Below are 18220 nucleotides of genomic sequence, written 5' to 3'. Positions count from 1 at the left end.
CATACGTGAGAGGCAAGCACTCTATCACTAGCCACAATCCCAGCCCTATTGATTTTTTTGAGCCCTTTCAGTTCTTTTTATTTAGATTTATTTTTTAGTTGTAGTTGAACGCAATACCTTTATTTTATTTATTTTTATGGGTTGCTGAGGATCGAACCCAGGGTCTTGCATGTGCTAGGCGAGTGCTCTACTGCTCAGCCTCAGCTCCAGCCTCCTCAGTTCTTTTTATATATATATATTAACTAGTCGTAGGTGGACACAGTGCCTTTGATTAATTAATATATTTTTTTGTGTGGGGCTGAGGATGAAACCAGGACCTCCCCTGTGCTAGGCAAGCGCTCCACCACTGAGCCACACAGCCCTGCTCCCTCTGTAGTCCTCGTTGAGGGCCGAGTGGGTCTGAAGGACCTCACCTTGTGGCTAAAAATGAGGACTAACCCATTACTTACCACCATTTCTCCAGTTTTCAGTTGATTTGAAGTTTGAAAATGTTCCTTCTTGTAAGGTTTTGTGTCCCTGAAATATTGGGACTCCAGATTCCTAGGATTCTCTCTCGCAGGGACCCCGGGGGTTGGGGCGGGTGCTTCTCAGGTGTGGGAGCTCGTGAGGCCACGTGACTGCCCAGAGCCCCTGGGGGAGTCAGGGTGGCCCCATGTGGAGCCAGGCAGTGCCGGGCCCCCAGCACCCACTGGCACCTGGGCCTACCTCCACACCTCACTTGGGGTCCTCTTGCCATCTCAGCTGCCTTGTGACTGACTTTTTGGGGACCCTCCCCCACTCGGTCACAGTCCCTAGCCAGACCCTGGAGCGCAGGTGCCCAGCGAGGCGCTGGGTTGCTGGCGGCAGGCCGGTGGCTCAGCCTGTGTGCTTTCTCCTCAGGATCTTCGTCATCTGGGCCATCAGCAGCTGGTTCCGCCGAGGGCCGGCCCCTCAGGACCAGACGGGCCCCGGGGGAGCCCCACGTGTCGCCAGCCGCAACCTGTTCCCCAAAGACACTTTAATGGTAACTGCTGGGTGGGAGGTGGTGTGGGTGGTGGAGGAGTGACAGTGCCGGGCTGTCGGGAGGGAGCAGACCCTGGCCACCGCTGGCTTGTGAGCAGGCAGGGGCCTGGCCTGGGCCACCAGCAGGTGCAACCTGTGCCACGTGGAAGGAAATGGTGAGCTCCTTGGGCTTTTTGTTTTGTGCGGTTGATGTTGAGGCGGGACGCCAAAGACTTCACTCAGTTATTTAAAAACTGTCCCAGCAGGGCGTTAGCTGTAATTCCAGAAGTCTGTCCAGCCCTTAGAGGTTGTGATGGGAGGCACGCAGGGGAGCGGGGAGGGACGGGGGACAGGGGACGGAGGGCCGGCACCAGGCAGCCCAGGAGCCTCCACCACAGGCCTTGGCCTGGGCCTCTCCCTGGGGTTCTCCGCGGCTCCCAGGCAGCTTCCCAGGGTTCTGGTGGGAGGTGACCCCTGCAGAGCTGTTCTTGAGTAGGCCCTCGGGAGTGCAGACTTAGATGGCCTGGGCAAGGAGGGTGTTCTCCAAAGCCTGCCCCCTCCCAAGTCACTAGCCCTGGGGCCTGCAGGTAAAGGGGGGCCAGTCGAGGAGGGGGTTATCCAGGGAGGTCCTGCCTCTTAAAATTTTTTCTTTCTTTCTTTTCTATTCTTTTTTTTTTTTGGTATTGGTGTTTGAATCAGGGTGCTTTACCATTGAGCTATATTTTTTGTTTTGAGACAGGGTCACACTTAGTTGCCGAGGCTGGTCAAACTTGTGATCCTCCTGCCTCAGCCTCCTGATTCAGGCATGCACCACCACACCTGGCTCCTGCCAGCCTGAGGTGCTTTATGCTCATGGATGTCAGACTCAGAGCAGGACAGGCAAACCTGTGTCAGTGTGCCAGCCCCTGCCCCCAGCTCTTCCCCTGCTTTTTATCTGTCAGCCTTCAGAGGCTCTGAGCTCTGCACTCTTCCCGTCTCCTCAGAACTTGCACGTGTACATCTCGGAGCACGAGCACTTTACAGACTTCAACGCCACATCAGCCCTGTTCTGGGAGCAGCATGACCTCGTGTACGGAGACTGGACTAGTGGCGAGAACGCCGACGGCTGCTACGAGCACTTCGCCGAGCTTGACATCCCGCAGGTGGGTGCCCGTGGTCCTGGCCCCACTGGGGGCGCCTCCCGCGGGTCTAGCCCTGAGGTCCCTGGGCTTCCTCTGCCTCCTGAGGAGCTGGGTGGGGTGGAATTGGTGTGCGATTCTCCCAGCCGCATCCAAGATTGCACGGCTCGAGCTTTAAGCAGTAAGAACACAGTGATCTTCCTCCAGGGCCTCCTCGTCACCTCCAGGCCCTCTTTGTCACCTCCAGGGCCGCCTCATCACCAGCGTGTCAGGAAGCCCAGTGTCAGAATAATGTTGACCAAGCACTCACCCAACAGGGAAACCTGCCGCACCCCATGAGGGAGCAACTATTGCCGTCCCCATTTGACAGGCAGGGAAACGGGGGTACAGAGAAGTGTGGCGACTTCCCCAGGGTCACTTAGCTTGTGAGAAATCCAAACTTGGGGTCTCCGTCTCTGGACACTGGCAGCTCAGGTTCAAATCGAGCCTCTTCGAGGAAGCCCTCCTGCCACTCGGGCTTGGTCACACTCCCTCTCTGGGTCCTCATAGCCAGCAGCACTTCCCATCTTTCCCTGTCCACTCTGGGCCTTCCTGTTTGGGGATAGATCTTCCTCCCTCGTAATGTTTGAGCCCTGTGAGGGTTAAGTCTGAAGCCAGTTCAGTCACGTCTGTGTCCCTGTCACTGTAGCCCAGTAGGGCGCCAAGCACAGGCTCAGCGACTGTGGAGCAGCGAGGAGCCTCCCTGGTTTGAGCCTCGGCCTCTTCTCAGCAGGCCTTCTCAGCCTCCAGGAGTGTGGGGCACCTCTGCCCTGTCTGTGTGGCTGGAGGATGTGGACGCAGTGTGTCTTAGGCAGGTGACACCACCTGCCAGGATACCAAGCCCAGGCCCCACCCCAAGGCCGAGAGGAGGCTGGGGACTGGCCAGCCACCGGCGAGAGCTACTCCCATGGACTTGGGTGTTCCCTCCTTCAAAGTTTCGGGGTGCAGTCAGGGATGGACGTCACAGGCAGGACCTGGTGCCAAGTGAGTCCCAGCTCTGCTCAGAGCTGCCCGGGGCCCTCCACTCCGAGCCTCGGGCAGCCTGCATCCCTTCAGCCTTGGTTTCCTCATCTGTATCCAGCGAGAGCAGCCCTCAGACGGGGAGGGTTAGCCCGAGAAAGGCTTTGGCAGAGCTGGGCAGTGGGAGGCAGGACAAAGAACGTGGAGGGGACAGTGTGTCGTGGGGTGGTCCCAGGAGCCTGCACCCTGGGTTCTGGTCCACCTACTCGTCCCCGTATTCTTTTTTTATTTTTTATTTTGGTGTGGACCTCGGGATGGAGCCGGGGCCCTCTACCGCTCAGCTACATCCCAGCCCTTTCCTGAATTGTTCTTTGAGGCAGGGTCTCGCTAAGTTGCTGTGCTGTTCTCAAACTTGGGTCCTCTTGCCTCAGCCTCCCAAGTAGCAGGGATTACAGGCGTGTACCACTGTGCCTGCTTCACGCTGTATTCTTTAACCCCTTCATGTGAACCCCAGTTGTCTCCTCTGCAAAATGGGGTTGTAATGTGACCCACTCACGGCATAGAGCTGATGTGTGACTGTTCGCTCGGGTAGGGGGACACTGTGGGAGGGGCCTAGGGCAGGGGGAATGTGGTAAGAGCTGGTGTTTGTGGGCCTTGTCTTCCTGCCCGGTGGTGACGGTTGTTGTTGGCGGTGGTGACTAAGGCCTCACTGTGCTGTGTGGACCCTGCTGGGTGCTCTGGGTCCTCCCTGCAGTGTGGTCTGGTCAGGGTAGCGCCATGCCTGACCCATGTCCTTTAGGTGGACACCGAGGCCTGGCGGGGAAGCCGAGCTGGGATGGACTCCGCATCTGGCCTGGTGTTTGCTCTGAGCTGCCCAGCTGCTCTGCCCACCCGGGCCCTCGTAAACAGCTGGAGAAGTAGGGACAGCAGCTTCTGGGAGAGGTGACTGGCAGGGCTTCCGTGCTCCTTCTGCCCAGTGGCCCGCCCAGCTGCCCGTCTGTCTTCCAGAGCGTGCAGCAGAATGGCTCCATCTACATCCACGTCTACTTCACCAAGAGCGGCTTCCACCCCGACCCCCGGCAGAAGGCCCTGTACCGCCGGCTCGCCACGGTCCACATGTCCCGGAGTAAGTAGTCACTCCCGACAGCCAGGACCCGCCATAAGGGGCCCAGCCTCCTGGGCCCCAGGCTGGAGTGGCGGACAGTGAATCCCAGGTCAGGAAGGGCAAGCTGCGGCCCATGCCTAGGGAGGCCGGGGCGACAGACGGACTCACACCACTGCCCCTCACGCACCCTGTGGCCTCAGCACCCAGACCACAGAGGAGTGGGCTAGGAGGAGCAGGTTGAGGCGGGGACTTCTGGAGGGAGTGTGCCAGGGGTGGCGGGTGACTCACGCACAGCCTGGGCTGGTGAAGCTGATGCTCAGGTGCCCCGTGGACAGCGCAGGGTACATGGCAGGGGAGCGGGGCAGGGCTTGGCATGGGAATGGTATCTTTTTCGTTGTGTTTGTGGCGGCGCAGCCTCTGTGTGCGGGTGCTGGGGGCGCACACTGCCTTTGGAGGAGTCTCTGTGTTCGACCAGGTGGCCCTGTCATTTAGGTCCTGCAATAAGGTCTGAGCCTAGCTCGTCCCTGAGGAAGGCATGGTGAGGGGCCTTGCAGCTGGATGAGGCCTTCTGTTTCAAGGACTGTCCCCCTACTTTTATGTGGCCTGGTGGCCCGGGCAGTGCTAGGCACGCACTGGGAGAATCTTGATTGGGTGGACAAACCTCAGGCAGAGCTGGATGCTTGCGGCCTCTTTTGTGTATGTGCAGGGATTGAGCCCAGCCACAGAGCCACATCCCCAGCCCTTTTTTTTAGTTTTAGACAGGGTCTTGCTGAGTTGTCCAGGCTGGTGTCAAACTTGTGATCCTCCTGCCTCAGCCTCCCGAGTTCTGGGATTACAGATGTGGGTCACTGCACCTGGCTATTTGTAACTTCTGACACAGCCTGTATTGAAACCAGTTTTATTTCTCTCCACTCATTGCATCTGGTTGACTATTTTTTAGATCTCCTATTGCACATATATGGTTTAAAATTCAAATACTATGTCAGGTGCGCCAAGCCCAGGCTCCCGTCTGCCCCTTCTCCTCCTCCTGGCCACCACAGCCAGCCTCAGTAGAGATCAACTGAGCTCTTTATCCTGCTCCTTCACCACCAGGGCTCCCACTGATAAGTTAATACTGGAGTTTCTTTTTTTGTTGTTGGTCCTGAGGATTGAACCCAGGGGTGCTGTACCCCTGGGCTGCGGCCCTAGCACTTTTCTTAAACGTTTTTGACTATGTGACTCTTACGTGTCTGAACCATACGGTGAATACACCTTTTTTTTAATTCCTTTCTGCCTAACTTCACATTTTCCAGGAAGCTAATAATTGTCTTTACCTGGCTTTTTGGGCTACTTCCTTGAGTCCATGGTCTCCTGTCGGCACCCAGAGAAACCTCACTGTCCCTGGGTTCCAGCAGCTCTGGAGAATGGCTCTTCTGAAACCCCATCCCCCGTTCCCCCACCTTGGGTTTTATTTACTCCATGGAGCTTTTATTTTATTGAGCACTATTCCCAGCGTCCTGTGGGCTTGGTCAGACCCACCTGGCTGTTTGGGGTAGCACTGTGACAGATGTCATGGTTTTCATATGCGTCAGGCCTTCCCTGTTCCCTTTGTTAAAAAAAGATCCTGAAGGATGGTCATTCTGTAAAAGAAAGTCGGTGAGCTCATGTCAGTCCCCAAAACTGACTTGGAAAAGTCCCCTGGAGTTTGCCAGACACGTTCTAAGCCAGTGTGCCTGGGAGCGCGTTCAGCTGCCGGCCGGCTTCCCTGAGAAGGAGCTGGGAAGAAGTGGGAGAGGTGGCCTGAGAGGCTGTGACCTACTGGGATGGTCCCATGGATGGGTCAGGGTCAGGGTCGGGGTCAAATTGTGTGACACCTCAGAGGTTGCCCTGCATGTAGCCCAGGTGGGTCCTGCTACCTTCGCTTGCTGCTCACCTGATCATCCTGGTGAGCTGTCTGATGACTGTGTTTGCTGGGGTTTTGACTTGGGGGAGTGTGGCTTGCGCAGTGAGGTTGCTCATGGGCAGTGTGACAGATGTAAAATGTCTGTAAAGTAGGCCTGCAGCCAGTAGACTGAAAAGCCACCCAAGGCCACCCAGGCCACCCCCAGCCCCAGTCTGTGCTGGGACCCCTCAGAGAAGGGACATGGAAGGACTTGGACTTAGCTACCTTTGCCACAGGGTGAAGAATGAGGATGTGATCAAAAAAGCCCCTTTCGTTCCCCAAAGGCCAGCATCCGGGTCCAGAGTAGCCCTGTGTGGGGAGGTGCAGTGTGAGCCAGAGGCTTGCAGTTCCTCCTGGAAAAGAGCCAGCAGTAAAGGGGCAAATGAAACCAGCGGATTTATGTTAACGGCACGAGGTTGAGCTCAGTTGGCACCTGTCATTTCCACGTGGAATCAGTGTGGGAACGAAGGTGAGGCCAAGAGCACGCCACGCTCACAGCCCGCCTCCCGCTGACCAGCCACACTTTCAGTGCTCAGAGGTCACATGGGCCAGGGACCCCATGCTGGGTGATGCAGCTCTAGAAGCAAAATCTGGAGAACAGGAGGCTCTTTGCTCCCCGTGGCAGCCGGGCCCATCTCCTGTTAGAGGCCCGGTCCCCTGAGCCAGGCCCTCTCCATGCTCCCGCCCAGCACCGCCCCCTCCCTCCCTGGCCGCCTCTCCCAGGTGAAGATGGCGCAGGACATGTCCTTCTAGAGTTCCTTCTCTAGGATGCCCACCCTCAGTGCTCACTGCTCTCCTGGGACATGGGGCCAGGTCTCAAATTAGTTAATTCTCTCTCTTTCTTCCTTCCTTTCTCTTCTTTCTTTTTTGAGATGGGGTCTCTCAGTGTTTCCCAGGCTGGTCCTGATCTCCTGGGCTCAAGTGACTCTCCTGCCTCCGCCCTCCAAACACTGGACCTGCAGGGGCACACCCCAGGCCCAGCTTCAGATGAGCTGGTTAGGAGAGAGACGGTGGCGTTCGTGTTAGCGACAGCAGGCCTGGTCCTCCTTTCCAGAGTCCAGGGAGGGACTCGACTCGGCATCCCTTAGCTTGCAGGAGTCAGATCCAGGGTTCTCTCCGGAGCCCTCGTGGCCAGCTCCTTTGACCAGCTCCCCTCCCTCCCTGGCTGCGGGCAGGACGGAGAAGCTCACAGCAGGAGAAGGTCACAGGCAGCTCTTCTTCCCAATGAAAGGGAATAAGAAGATGCCCCGTGGCCAGGAGTGGGGCGACGGGCACGAGTGAGCGCCCCCCTTCCCAGCAAGTCCTGGTAGTGCCCAGGGCAGGGCTCACAGAGCCTGGGGCCTTCATGAGAGGAGTGGGGGCGGCCCTGGCTGGGGCGTCGCGGCCCCAGGATGCCTCTCATGTTGGCGCTCCAGGCCTTCTCTGGGCTCCATCGGCAGCCTGCCTCGTCATGACCCTGTGCGCGGCCATCCCAGCCTGCGGTGTGCGCGTCAGTGTTTGAAATCAGCCCTGACTGCTGCATGGGCTTGGGTGGGACACAGGGGCAGTGGGCTTGTGTCGCCGAGGGCTGTGATGGAAACAGCTAGGAGGGGGAGTGTGCTCAGGGGAGTCGCTGAGAGGATGGGACAGTTAACCTGGGACTTGCAGGCTGAGAAGGGGCCATCCATGAAGACTGCAGGGGACAGTCACAGGGAGACGGAGCAGCCATCCAGAGGCCCAGGCAGGGGTGATAGAGGTCAGCTCAGGGTGCTGCCCACCCAGCACTCCCCCAACAGAGGTCAGGGGGCGTGGCCTCTTGAGAGGCCAGTGAGAAGGCAAGCCCTGTCATCCAGGAGGGGGCCCTGGGCTGGCCGGGTGGGTGGAGAGGCCAGAGGACCATCGGATGTGTGGTGCAGGCAGTGGCGTCCTCCGCTGGGTGAGCAGAGGCCTGGCCTCTGGACATGCAGGTGCCCGTGCCCGAGGCCTCACCTCCCCATCTTTCCCCTCCCCCACCACCCACAGTGATCAACAAATACAAGCGCAGGCGATTTCAGAAAACCAAAAACCTGCTGACGGGAGAGACGGAAGCCGACCCAGAAATGATCAAGGTAACTGTGAGTGGGGGCTGTGGGCGTCGTAGGGACCAGCTGGGTCGGTCACCCCCAGCTGGCAGCCCCATGGCCCACGGCTCCCCTGAGCTGGGATGCGCTGGTCCACCACACCTCCCTCAGCCTCCCTTTCCTTACCTGGAAAGGGGTCGGGAATCAGGTGGAGTGGGGAGGTCTACCGGTAAGCCTCTCGCTGGCTCTGTGAGGGGGTTCCATTTCACATGGGGACATGTGCTTAAGTCTCAGCCAAGCAGTGGTGGGGCGGGACTCACACCCAGGCTGCTGGCGCAGAGGAGAGGCCCGGGGATGCGGCCAGGGGGAGCTGTGGGCTGCAGGTCCTGGTGGGCTGGGCAGCAGGGGGACCCGCAGGATGGGAGTCTTGCTTCCTGGGTAGTCCTAGGAGGAGGAGGGATGCCACTCAGGAACCTGTGGAGCCACCATCTCAAGGCAGGGCCTTGCCCCCTACCTCTGTGGGCTTCACTTTTCTGTCCCCCGGGTAAGAGGATCTCAGGGGTCTGAAGACTGGCCTTGGGTGGGCCAGGGCGGGTCCTCTGCCCGTGGCTGTGCTTGTGGAGGTCCAGCCTTCATGACAGTCGGGTGTTCAGGAGGAGGTGTGTGGAGCGGCTGCCACCAGCCCCTGCGCTACCCCGAGCCCACTGCGGTCCCCATCTCCCCGCAGAGGGCCGAGGACTATGGGCCCGTGGAGGTGATTTCCCACTGGCACCCCAACATCACCATCAACATCGTGGACGACCACACGCCGTGGGTGAAGGGCAGCGTGCCGCCCCCGCTAGACCAGTGTAAGCCCAGCCCAGCGGCAGCCTGCAGAGGCCTGGGAGGGTGCTCGGGTCCATTTCCTGTCTCACCCCGAGAGACCTTCCTAAGTCCTTGCCCTCCCTGGACTCCCAGCCCTGTCTTGCCTCTGCTCTCCTCTCACTCCCACGCCCCTGGTGACCCAGGACCGGCTACCACTGGTGACCAGCTGCCGGGTGCCAATCCGTCTGCAGCAGGTTTCATCCATCACAAGCATTTTCAAAAAATGCACCCGCTGCCGGCTTTGGCAGCTGAGGCAGTTCTGACTGATTCCACAAAGCCTCGGACACGGGGTCACCCCGGGGCACCTGGCTGCGACCTTCCACCCAGGCCCCTCTGCTGAGGTCAGGGGCTCTCACACAGCCCAGAAATGCCCCCTGGCCTCCAGTGTTTGTCAGAGGGGCCATCCTGGGTCCCTATCCCCAGCTGGCTGAGCAGTGCCCCGCCCTGTGTGCCCCCAGACGTGAAGTTCGACGCGGTCAGCGGGGACTACTACCCCATCATCTACTTCAACGACTACTGGAACCTGCAGAAGGACTACTACCCCATCAACGAGAGCCTGGCCAGCCTGCCGCTGCGCGTTTCCTTCTGCCCGCTGTCGCTCTGGCGCTGGCAGCTCTACGCGGCCCAGAGCACCAAGTCACCCTGGAACTTCCTGGGCGACGAGCTGTACGAGCAGTCAGACGAGGAGCAGGACTCGGTGAAGGTGAGCTGGCTCCTCCTGGCTGCAGAGGCCAAGAGGAAGTGGCCCATGGGCTGGGGACTCCCGCAGCTCTCTCCTGCCCCCCAGTTCAAACCGCCTGGACCTTTCCTGCAGGGCCCTGCCTGGCCTGGGGCCCTGCCGCCGCTCCATCAGCCCATCACTGGGCCGGGCCCTCTGGATCTGGACCCGCCCCACCCTGTCTCCCCGACTTCACATCACTGCCCTAAGTGCCTTCCCATGGCCATCTGTCAACCTGGCTGCGTGACATTGAAACTAGGCTCTGTGTGCCTGGGGCTGTGGTTGCCGTTGGGTTTCTGTTCCTCGCTGTCCCTCCGTGTCCCTTGCCCCACCTCTCTCCCTGTCTCTGCCTCTCCCTGTGTCTTCTCCCTTCTGTATCATGTCTTCGTCCCCGTGTGTCCTTCTCTGACCAGCTGTCCTCCTGGCTGGTGCTGGCTCTTCCTCTCTGGAAGGCCCCAGGGGCGGGCCTGGGGGTTGTCAGCAGGGCCTGTCTGGGTGCCCTGGGGCAGGAGGGCAGCTCTGAGCAGGAGCGGGCAGTGCTCATGGCCCTTCCCCCAGGTTGCCCTCCTGGAGACCAACCCCTACCTGCTGGCGCTCACCATCATTGTGTCCATCGTCCACAGTGTCTTTGAGTTCCTGGCCTTTAAGAACGGTAGGTGTGCGACCCCAGGGCTCTGAGAGACCTGTGGGGCCTGGGGATGGGAGGGCGCAGGGCAGGGAATCGGGGTGCCCTTTCCTCCCCATACCTCCCCCTACCTGGGATCTCTCAGCTCCAGTTTCCAGAAACCCGGTGAGCTGGGAGGGACAGTGACCCCAAAAGTCCCAACCCAGAAACTCCCACCCACCAGCTGAGGGAGGGGTTGGACCTGCTGCTCAGGCCGAGGCCAGGATGGCACCAGCAGGAACAGGCCGGGGAACTCCAAGGCCTAGAGCAGGGAAGCCCCAGAGCGGCTCCCGGTCTGCCTGGCAGGCCGCCTCCCGCCAGCCCCCCGCCCTCCTGGCGGGAAGGCAGGAGTCCCATGAAGGCCGAGTTCTGAGGATGACCACGCTGGCCCCTGAGGAGGCTGTCATCGCCCCTCAGGTACAACAGAGGAGGCAGAGGTCAGAGCTTAGGCCATTTGCCAACGTCACCCACAGTTCCAGCCCGTTTTACCCTCGAGGCCAGAGTCCCCAGGAGGAGGGGTGCCTGCACCTACTGTCCAGAAGAACGTAGTGTCCCACTGTAGTCCCTGATGTGACCTCCATGGGGACCTGGTCAGCTGTCACATGGAGCTTCACTAGACACTGCCTCACCAAACCCTCTGCCCACCCTGGGCGGGTCTGCTGGGCTCGTCCTGTGCAGAAGAGAGGAAGCTCGTGGAGGTGTGGGCGCTCCCCTTGGTCCCTGCAGGAATGGAGCAGTCGCTTTCTGCCCTAGGAGGGACTCAGCCACCCCTCCCACCAGAACTCGTCTCCCCTCCATTCTTACCAGTGGGCCTGGGGGTTGGTGTGGTGGGCTGAGCAGAGTGGGCCAGGTCCACAGCCCCGAGTGCCAGTGGGCCCTGTGTGACTGCGGCCTGGCCTTGCTGCTGTGAGCCAGGCTGTGGTGTGGCCCTCCTGTGGTTGCGCTTGTCACCCTGTCAGCCTGGCTGGGCTCCGAGGGGTGTGGTTGACCTGAGTTCCCCAGGTTGGAGACTAGAGCCCAAGGGTGTCCACACTCCATTTCCTTCATGGTTTAGCACGAGGGGAGCTGGAGGAGGTCCCCAAGCCTGTGCCCCAGACCTTCCTATCCCGGGAGGCAGGGTGGGCTGTGGTGTGGCAGGCCAGCATCTGTCCAGGCTCCACCCCACCCGGCTGTGACTCCCAGCACTGTGCACAATGAGCATCTGTCTGACCATCAGGCAAGGGACGGCACCCGGGGGCACTGGGTGCTCCTGTTTTGCATGGGGACCTCAGAGGTCCTGCCTGCTCGTGGTGTGGAGGCCACCAGTGCATAGAGGCCCTTCCTGGGGGAGTGCAGTGCTCGCCTGCCCACTGAGGGCCCTCACGTCCCGCCTCGGCTCACAGATATCCAGTTCTGGAACAGCCGGCAGTCCCTGGAGGGCCTCTCTGTGCGCTCCGTGTTCTTTGGCGTTTTCCAGTCCTTCGTGGTCCTCCTCTACATCCTGGACAACGAGACCAACTTTGTGGTCCAGGTCAGCGTCTTCATCGGGGTTCTCATCGACCTGTGGAAGATCACCAAGGTCATGGACGTCCGGGTACGTCGGGGCCGGTCAGGGGCGGGGGCCTCCTCCCAGCCCAGGCCTGGAGCTGGCCTCTGGGGCTTTCCCGATGCTGCTGCACTCCAGGACAAGGGGATTTTCACACCAGGGGATTTTTTTGGGTCATATGTCGGCCAGGGGAACTGGGAACAGTGGGGAGGGCATGGTCTGGTTCTGGCTTAGGGGTCGCAGGGGCCAGGGCCACAACTGACACCACTTCTTTCCTGTGTGCAGCTGGACCGGGAGCACAGGGTGGCAGGGATCTTCCCCTGCCCAACCTTCAAAGACAAGTCCACGTACATCGAGTCCTCTACCAAGGTGTACGACGACGTGAGTGTCCCCCGCAGCCCTATTGAACAGTGTCCAAGCAGCTATACTCCTGAGGAGCGGGGACTGAACCATCAGCCTGCCAGCTGCTGAGCCCACACTTTAGGGCCTATGCCACACCCTGTGTCCCCTGCCTGCCGTATCTACTTCCTGGCCAAGTCCAGAGTTCCCAGGGCTACCTGGAAATTCCCCCAGCCCAACTTGCCAGGCCAGGTGTGGGTTGGGAACAAGGGTGCTAGGTGGGGCCCTCAGAGCCAGCCACAGCCCTGCCTGTGACCCCACAGATGGCCTTCCGGTACCTGTCATGGATCCTCTTCCCGCTTTTGGGCTGCTACGCCGTCTACAGCCTCCTGTACCTGGAGCACAAGGGCTGGTACTCCTGGGTGCTGAGCATGCTCTACGGCTTCCTGCTGACCTTTGGTGAGCCGCGCCGACAGGGCAGGGCCTCGCTGGTGGACAATCCCAGGCCCTCTCTGGGCAGTACCAGAACACAGTGGGGATCGAGTCGGTTGGGCCTACTCTCCCCAGGCTTGGCCATCATTAGGGGAGGCAGACCTGTCCCACAGAGCGGTACCCAGTGTAGAGAGGTGGGATGTGGGGGCCTAGGGGCGCCCTGGCCCCATTTGTGGTGAGGAGGGCAGACCGCGGGTGCCACTTAGAGGGAACTGGGGAGGCCCCTCTAGGGACGGTGTCCAAACCGGGGCTAAACAGTGCCAGGGAGGGGACCCTACAAAGATCTCACGGCAGAGGGCAGAGGACATGCAAATGCCCCAAGGCGGGGATGCGGTGGGGTTGTGGGTGGCGAGGAGGCCAGTGGGGCTGGACGCCGGGGCCGTGGAGCACTCCAAGGCCAGGAGCACCCGCGTCCCTGCACTCAGGGTGCCTTCCGCTCTCACACAGGCTTCATCACCATGACACCCCAGCTCTTCATCAACTACAAGCTCAAGTCCGTGGCCCACCTGCCGTGGCGCATGCTCACCTACAAGGCCCTGAACACCTTCATCGATGACCTGTTCGCCTTTGTCATCAAGATGCCCGTCATGTACCGGATCGGCTGCCTACGGGACGGTGAGGCCTGGGGATGGGGTTCAGGCCCCGGGTCGGGGGGGTGACGGCCCTGGGCTGAGGCTGGCATGCCGGCGAGCCCAGGCCTGAGGACCCTGTCCCTGTTGCCGTCCGCAGACGTGGTCTTCTTCATCTACCTCTACCAACGGTGGATCTACCGCGTCGACCCCACCCGTGTAAATGAGTTCGGCATGAGTGGCGAGGACCCCGCAGCCGCTGCCCCCGTGGCCCAGGCCCCCACGGCAGCAGGGGCCCTCGCACCATCAGCCCCCACAGCCACTGCTGCCAGGGAGGAGGCCCCCGCGTCCCTGCCTACCCAGCCCAGTCTGGGGGCCAGCCCCGCCACTGAGCCCCAGGACGCCCCTCCAAAGCCAGCAGAGGACAAGAAAAAGGATTAGCCCTACTGGTCCTCCTCGTCCACTCCGGTTCCTGGCGACCACCACCCCTGCCAACCTGGCCCCTGCCGCCCCTTCCTGTCGCCCTCTCCCTGGACAGATCGGGCAGGCGGCAGGAGGCCCCCTTGGGCCAGGGCCCAGCGTGTGACACGGGGCCGGGGCGGGCTGGGCTCGTTGTTGTGGAGGCGCCGTCTGTCTGTCTGTCCTGTTTCCAGCCATCTCGCCCTGCCAGCCCAGCCCTGCTGGGAATCATGGTGAAGCCGATGCGGCGCTGCCGAGGGGGGCCAGGTGGGGAGGGGCCGGGGCCCCTCTGTGGGACGCCCGCAGTCATCCATTGTCTTGTCCCTCGTCCGACCACCCCCTCCTCCCAGACCGCCACCCTTAACACAGTCTGGATTTAATAAATTCATGTGGGTGTTTAACTTAAGCTCAGCCGCCCCTCCCTGCCTGCCTTCCTCTGCCCCGCAGAGCCTCTCTCCTGGGGCCTGGGGCTCTCCTGGCTTCCGGAGGGAGACCTGCCTGGTGGAGGGTGCAGAATGGGGGGAATAGTGGCCCCAGGGAGTCGCGCCTCGGGACCAGGCCCCTCTCTCGCTCTCCCCTCCCACTGCCCTCGAGGGGCTTCTGAAACTGTCTCACAGACTCCTGGGAAGCTGCCCATGGTGGGCCAGCCCCCACCCCACCACGAGGCAGGGCCAGGAGCGCTGCCCACAGGAGGCCTCACGGCAGCTGCTGGGAGGGACGCTATGCTCAGGTTTCCTGCTCGCAGTGTGACGTGTCATGACATGCACCTGATGTGCTGCCGCTCACCTCAGCTGTGGCAGGGAGCAGCACCCCAACTGCTGCAGCACCAGGCGTGGGAGGCTGCGTGCCGAGGACCCGCTCCGCTCCTGGGTGTGATGCTTGTGCCGCCTCTGCAGTGTCACGAGCTGGGACTTGGCCCGCTGGAAGTGAGGTGGCTGGGCTCCTGCACCCTGGAGGGGGTTGGACCCCGGTCACCGGCATTTGTGGGAGGGTTGGTCTCTTAGCTCAGAGGAGGCCGGGCTGAGGGCCACGTTGTAGGCTCTCCTTGCCTCCCAGTCTGCAGAGCCTGGCTGGGGGGAAGCACCTGGGAGGTGTCCGTGCTCACTGAGCCCCGTGTGTGGCACTGTGGGCGGCTCTGTCCCTCAGGTAGCCTAGATCTGCCTCATTCCCTGCCCCACTCTATGTCAGGCCATGGCTCCACAGCACGGCTGCTCTGCCGGGCTCCTTAGCTTGCCATTCCCTGCCTAGAACACACCCCGGCTCAAAGCTTCATGCCCCGGGCACCCTCCAGGTTGCAGCTTGGGCGCCGCCACCTCCAGGATGCCCTCCCTGAGCCCCAAGTCCTCTATCTAGGCTCTGGTGGCAGCCCTGCCCGTCAGGGACATCACTGGGGTGATGGGTCAGTCTCCTCCACCCGACCAAGACCTGCGAGCACACAGCCAGGACTGTGGACTGCCGGCTCCCTGTGCACATTCACTGCCACAGCCACAGCCACTGTGACACACGGACACAGTCCACAAATGCTCCCCAAGGCCCTCCCCCTGTGCTGGGACCAAAATAGTGCTGCCTACCCTGTGGATGCACGCCTGCAGAAATTCTCAGGGCATGCGTTCAGTTGTTCATTCAACAAGCATGAGTCCTGACAAGAAGCAGAGGGGAATCTGGTGGGCTCATGGGCCTGACATAGTAGGAGCCGCTGTTTGTCGGTCCTCAGGAGCCAGGCTGTAGTCTAAGCACCTAATGTGGTTTGCTTTACCCATTGAACTGAATGTCACTCCGTGTCCCCACTGCCTTGCCAGCCGGTCGTGCTGGCCCAGTCTCTACCTCTTCCCTCAGCCACTGCTCTAGTTTCCTCTCCACTCTTGGTGTTTTGGTACCAGGGATTAAACCCAGGGGTGCTTAACCCCTGAGCCACATCCCCAGCCCTTTTCATTTTTTGAGACAGGATCTTGCTTGATTGCTGAGGGCCTCCCACGTGGCCCAGGCGGCCCCGCTGCCCAGCTTCCCCTTCCTCACTGCTCTTAAGCTACACATTTCCCTACACTTCTTCCCTGTACCCTGAACATATTCCCCCCAGTTATCCACATGGATGGATCCCTCACCTTCAGATCTCTACTCAAATGTCACCTCAGACCCTCCCAGTGTCCCCCAATTCTATTCATATTTACTGCTCTTTTCTTCTACAGTAGCATCACCACCAGATGTGTAGTTATTTATCTATTTTACGTCTCTCTTGGATTTTGGCTCCTTGATGGCAAGGGCTTTTGTCTGTGGGTTCCTTGTTATGTCCCCAGCTTTTAGAACAGTGCCTGGCACTGTTGAATAGAGTGTGACACTTTTTTCCCACCCCTGGGGATTGAACCCAGCAGTGCTCTACCACTGAGCTGTATCTGCAGCCCCTTTTTATTTTGAGACAGGGTCTTGGTAAATTGACCAGGCTGACCTTGAACTTGCAATCCTCCTGTTTCAGCCTTCCAAGTAGCGGGGAGTACAGGCATGCACCACTGTGCCCACATCATGTGTAATGTAATAAGTCTGTAAATGGAGCGTTCGCAGCAATCCTGTGAAGCTTGCTGTTCAGCCTCATCTAGCAGATGAGGAAACAGCCCTGCAGAAATGAAGGAATTTGTCCAGGGTCATACAAGCATCACAATGCAAGTGTTTAGGACGGTACACCTGTCACGGGGAAGAGCTACATCCAAGGGTCTACCACTACTGTTATAATGATGAATAGATTGTTTTGAGATGGGGTCACACGTTGCTCCAACTGACCCTCAAATTCCTAGGCTCCTCCTGCCTAGGGAGGAGGGAATATAAGCATGTGCCACCACATCCAGCATATTATCAATATTTAATTCCCACAGCTGTCCTACTGAAGACCCACTCTACAGCTGGGAAACAAGTTCAGAGATGAAATGAGTTATCTGAAGTCACACAGCAATTGAGGTCTAGGATTTGAACGCAGTCAGTCTGATTCCAGTACTCAAAGCAAACCTCTATAAGGCCTACATGCCAAATCCAGGCGGGGGCTCAGTTTCCCACTAGTTTTGTATTATTTTTACATTTTTAAGTGATTGTTACAATCTAAAGAAGAATCTCTCATGCTCCTTTTGTGGCTCACAGTGTAAGAATTGGTTTCATGCCACTGTGGGGTGTGCCTCTCGCCAGCCATGTTATGATGTCAGCACATCACCCACCTGGCAGGAAGAAAGAATATATTGCTTTATGTGAAAATTATATGAAATTTCATTATTTTATAACTTCTTTTTTTTTCAGTACTGGAAACTGAACGCTGGCCTCATACATGCTAGGCAAGTGTCTTGCCTCTGAGCTACATTCCCAGTGAAATTTCACTTGTGATATCCATAAAATAATGTTGTTGGAACATAGCCCATAGCCACACTCATTACTTCTTTTTCTTTTTTCTTTTTTTTGGAACTGGGGCTTGAACCCAGCGGTGCCTTATTGCTGAGCTATATCCCAGTTCTTTTTATTTTTATTTTGAGAGAGGGTTTTACTAAGTTGCTGAGGCTGACCTTGAATTGGAATTCTCTGGAGTCCCTAGATTACAGTTGTGCCCCACCATGCCTGGCTACACTCATTACTTTTGTACTGCTGTTGGCTGGTTGTGTGCAATGGCAGATTGACAGTTGAGACCACCTGGTCCTCAAAACCTAAAGCCTAACACATTTGCTGTCTGGTCCTTTGCAAGATGAAGTTTGCTCAATAGCATTAATTCTCCAACTTGGCCCTCCAGCAATCACCTGAAAGGTTGGAGGCCACACTTTTGAGAATCACTGCTGTATAAGAAAAGCTACAAGGCCTGAGCTTCTGAGCCCTGTGCCCTACCGCCCATGCAAGTTACAGCGCACAGGTCATGCTAAATAACACATACCAGGGATTGAACCCAGGGGTGCCTAACCACTGAGCCAAATCCCCAGCCCTTTTTATTTTTCATCTTGAGACAGGGTCTCACTAAGTTGCTGAGGCTGGCTTTGAACTTTCAATCCTCATGCCTCAGCCTCCTGAGCTGCTGGGAGTACAGGTGTGCATCACTGTGCCCAGTTAAATAAGTGTATGTTGAATGGATCAATTAGTCCACATGGGTCATGAAGAGAAGAATTGGATCGTCCAGATTTTTCACAAGCAAACAGGGAGGATATCAAACTCTGGCTCTGAGGTCTGGGGGTGCAACTGAGTTTGAACCTGATAGTTACTTTCTCAGGAACATGGAAGGCTTAGGGATGTAATCTAGCCAAGTGTGGTCCCTCTTTGAGCCTCAGTCTCCTCTGCAATAATCCTAACTCTAGCAAATGCTCCTGGTGCTCTTGCCAGGTACAAAGCACTGTGGGCACACTGCTCCATGTGTACAGCAGGGCTCCTGCTGTCACCATTCCCAGACTGAGTTATTAGCCTTGGGACTCAAA

At 58.8% G+C, this 18220-nt stretch overlaps 1 protein-coding gene and 1 non-coding gene across 2 annotated transcripts in view; both read left to right on the top strand.

The window, feature by feature from the left end:
- The window catches only part of Clptm1 (CLPTM1 regulator of GABA type A receptor forward trafficking), a 28373-nt gene extending 14507 nt beyond the window's left edge, over positions 1 to 13866 (top strand). Inside the window, exons 3-14 of the mRNA XM_027945796.2 lie at positions 880 to 1003; positions 1965 to 2123; positions 4107 to 4224; positions 8126 to 8211; positions 8891 to 9011; positions 9486 to 9730; positions 10304 to 10397; positions 11792 to 11982; positions 12220 to 12315; positions 12597 to 12732; positions 13213 to 13380; positions 13495 to 13866. Coding sequence (XP_027801597.1) covers positions 880 to 1003; positions 1965 to 2123; positions 4107 to 4224; positions 8126 to 8211; positions 8891 to 9011; positions 9486 to 9730; positions 10304 to 10397; positions 11792 to 11982; positions 12220 to 12315; positions 12597 to 12732; positions 13213 to 13380; positions 13495 to 13775 — 1819 coding nt within the window. The 3' untranslated portion in view covers positions 13776 to 13866. The remainder of the gene's footprint in view (positions 1 to 879; positions 1004 to 1964; positions 2124 to 4106; positions 4225 to 8125; positions 8212 to 8890; positions 9012 to 9485; positions 9731 to 10303; positions 10398 to 11791; positions 11983 to 12219; positions 12316 to 12596; positions 12733 to 13212; positions 13381 to 13494) is intronic.
- A 3031-nt stretch (positions 13867 to 16897) lies between these two features.
- Positions 16898 to 16996, top strand: LOC114101100 (small nucleolar RNA U13). The gene has a single exon (XR_003584229.1). It is a non-coding gene; the product is annotated as a small nucleolar RNA U13 (small nucleolar RNA).
- Positions 16997 to 18220: the final 1224 nt, after the last annotated feature.

Source organism: Marmota flaviventris, chromosome 18 (assembly GCF_047511675.1).
Source record: "Marmota flaviventris isolate mMarFla1 chromosome 18, mMarFla1.hap1, whole genome shotgun sequence".
In the NCBI taxonomy this organism is placed as follows: domain Eukaryota; kingdom Metazoa; phylum Chordata; class Mammalia; order Rodentia; family Sciuridae; genus Marmota; species Marmota flaviventris.
Note: the sequence above shows the minus strand (reverse complement) of the source record. Positions and strands in the feature narration are given on the sequence as shown.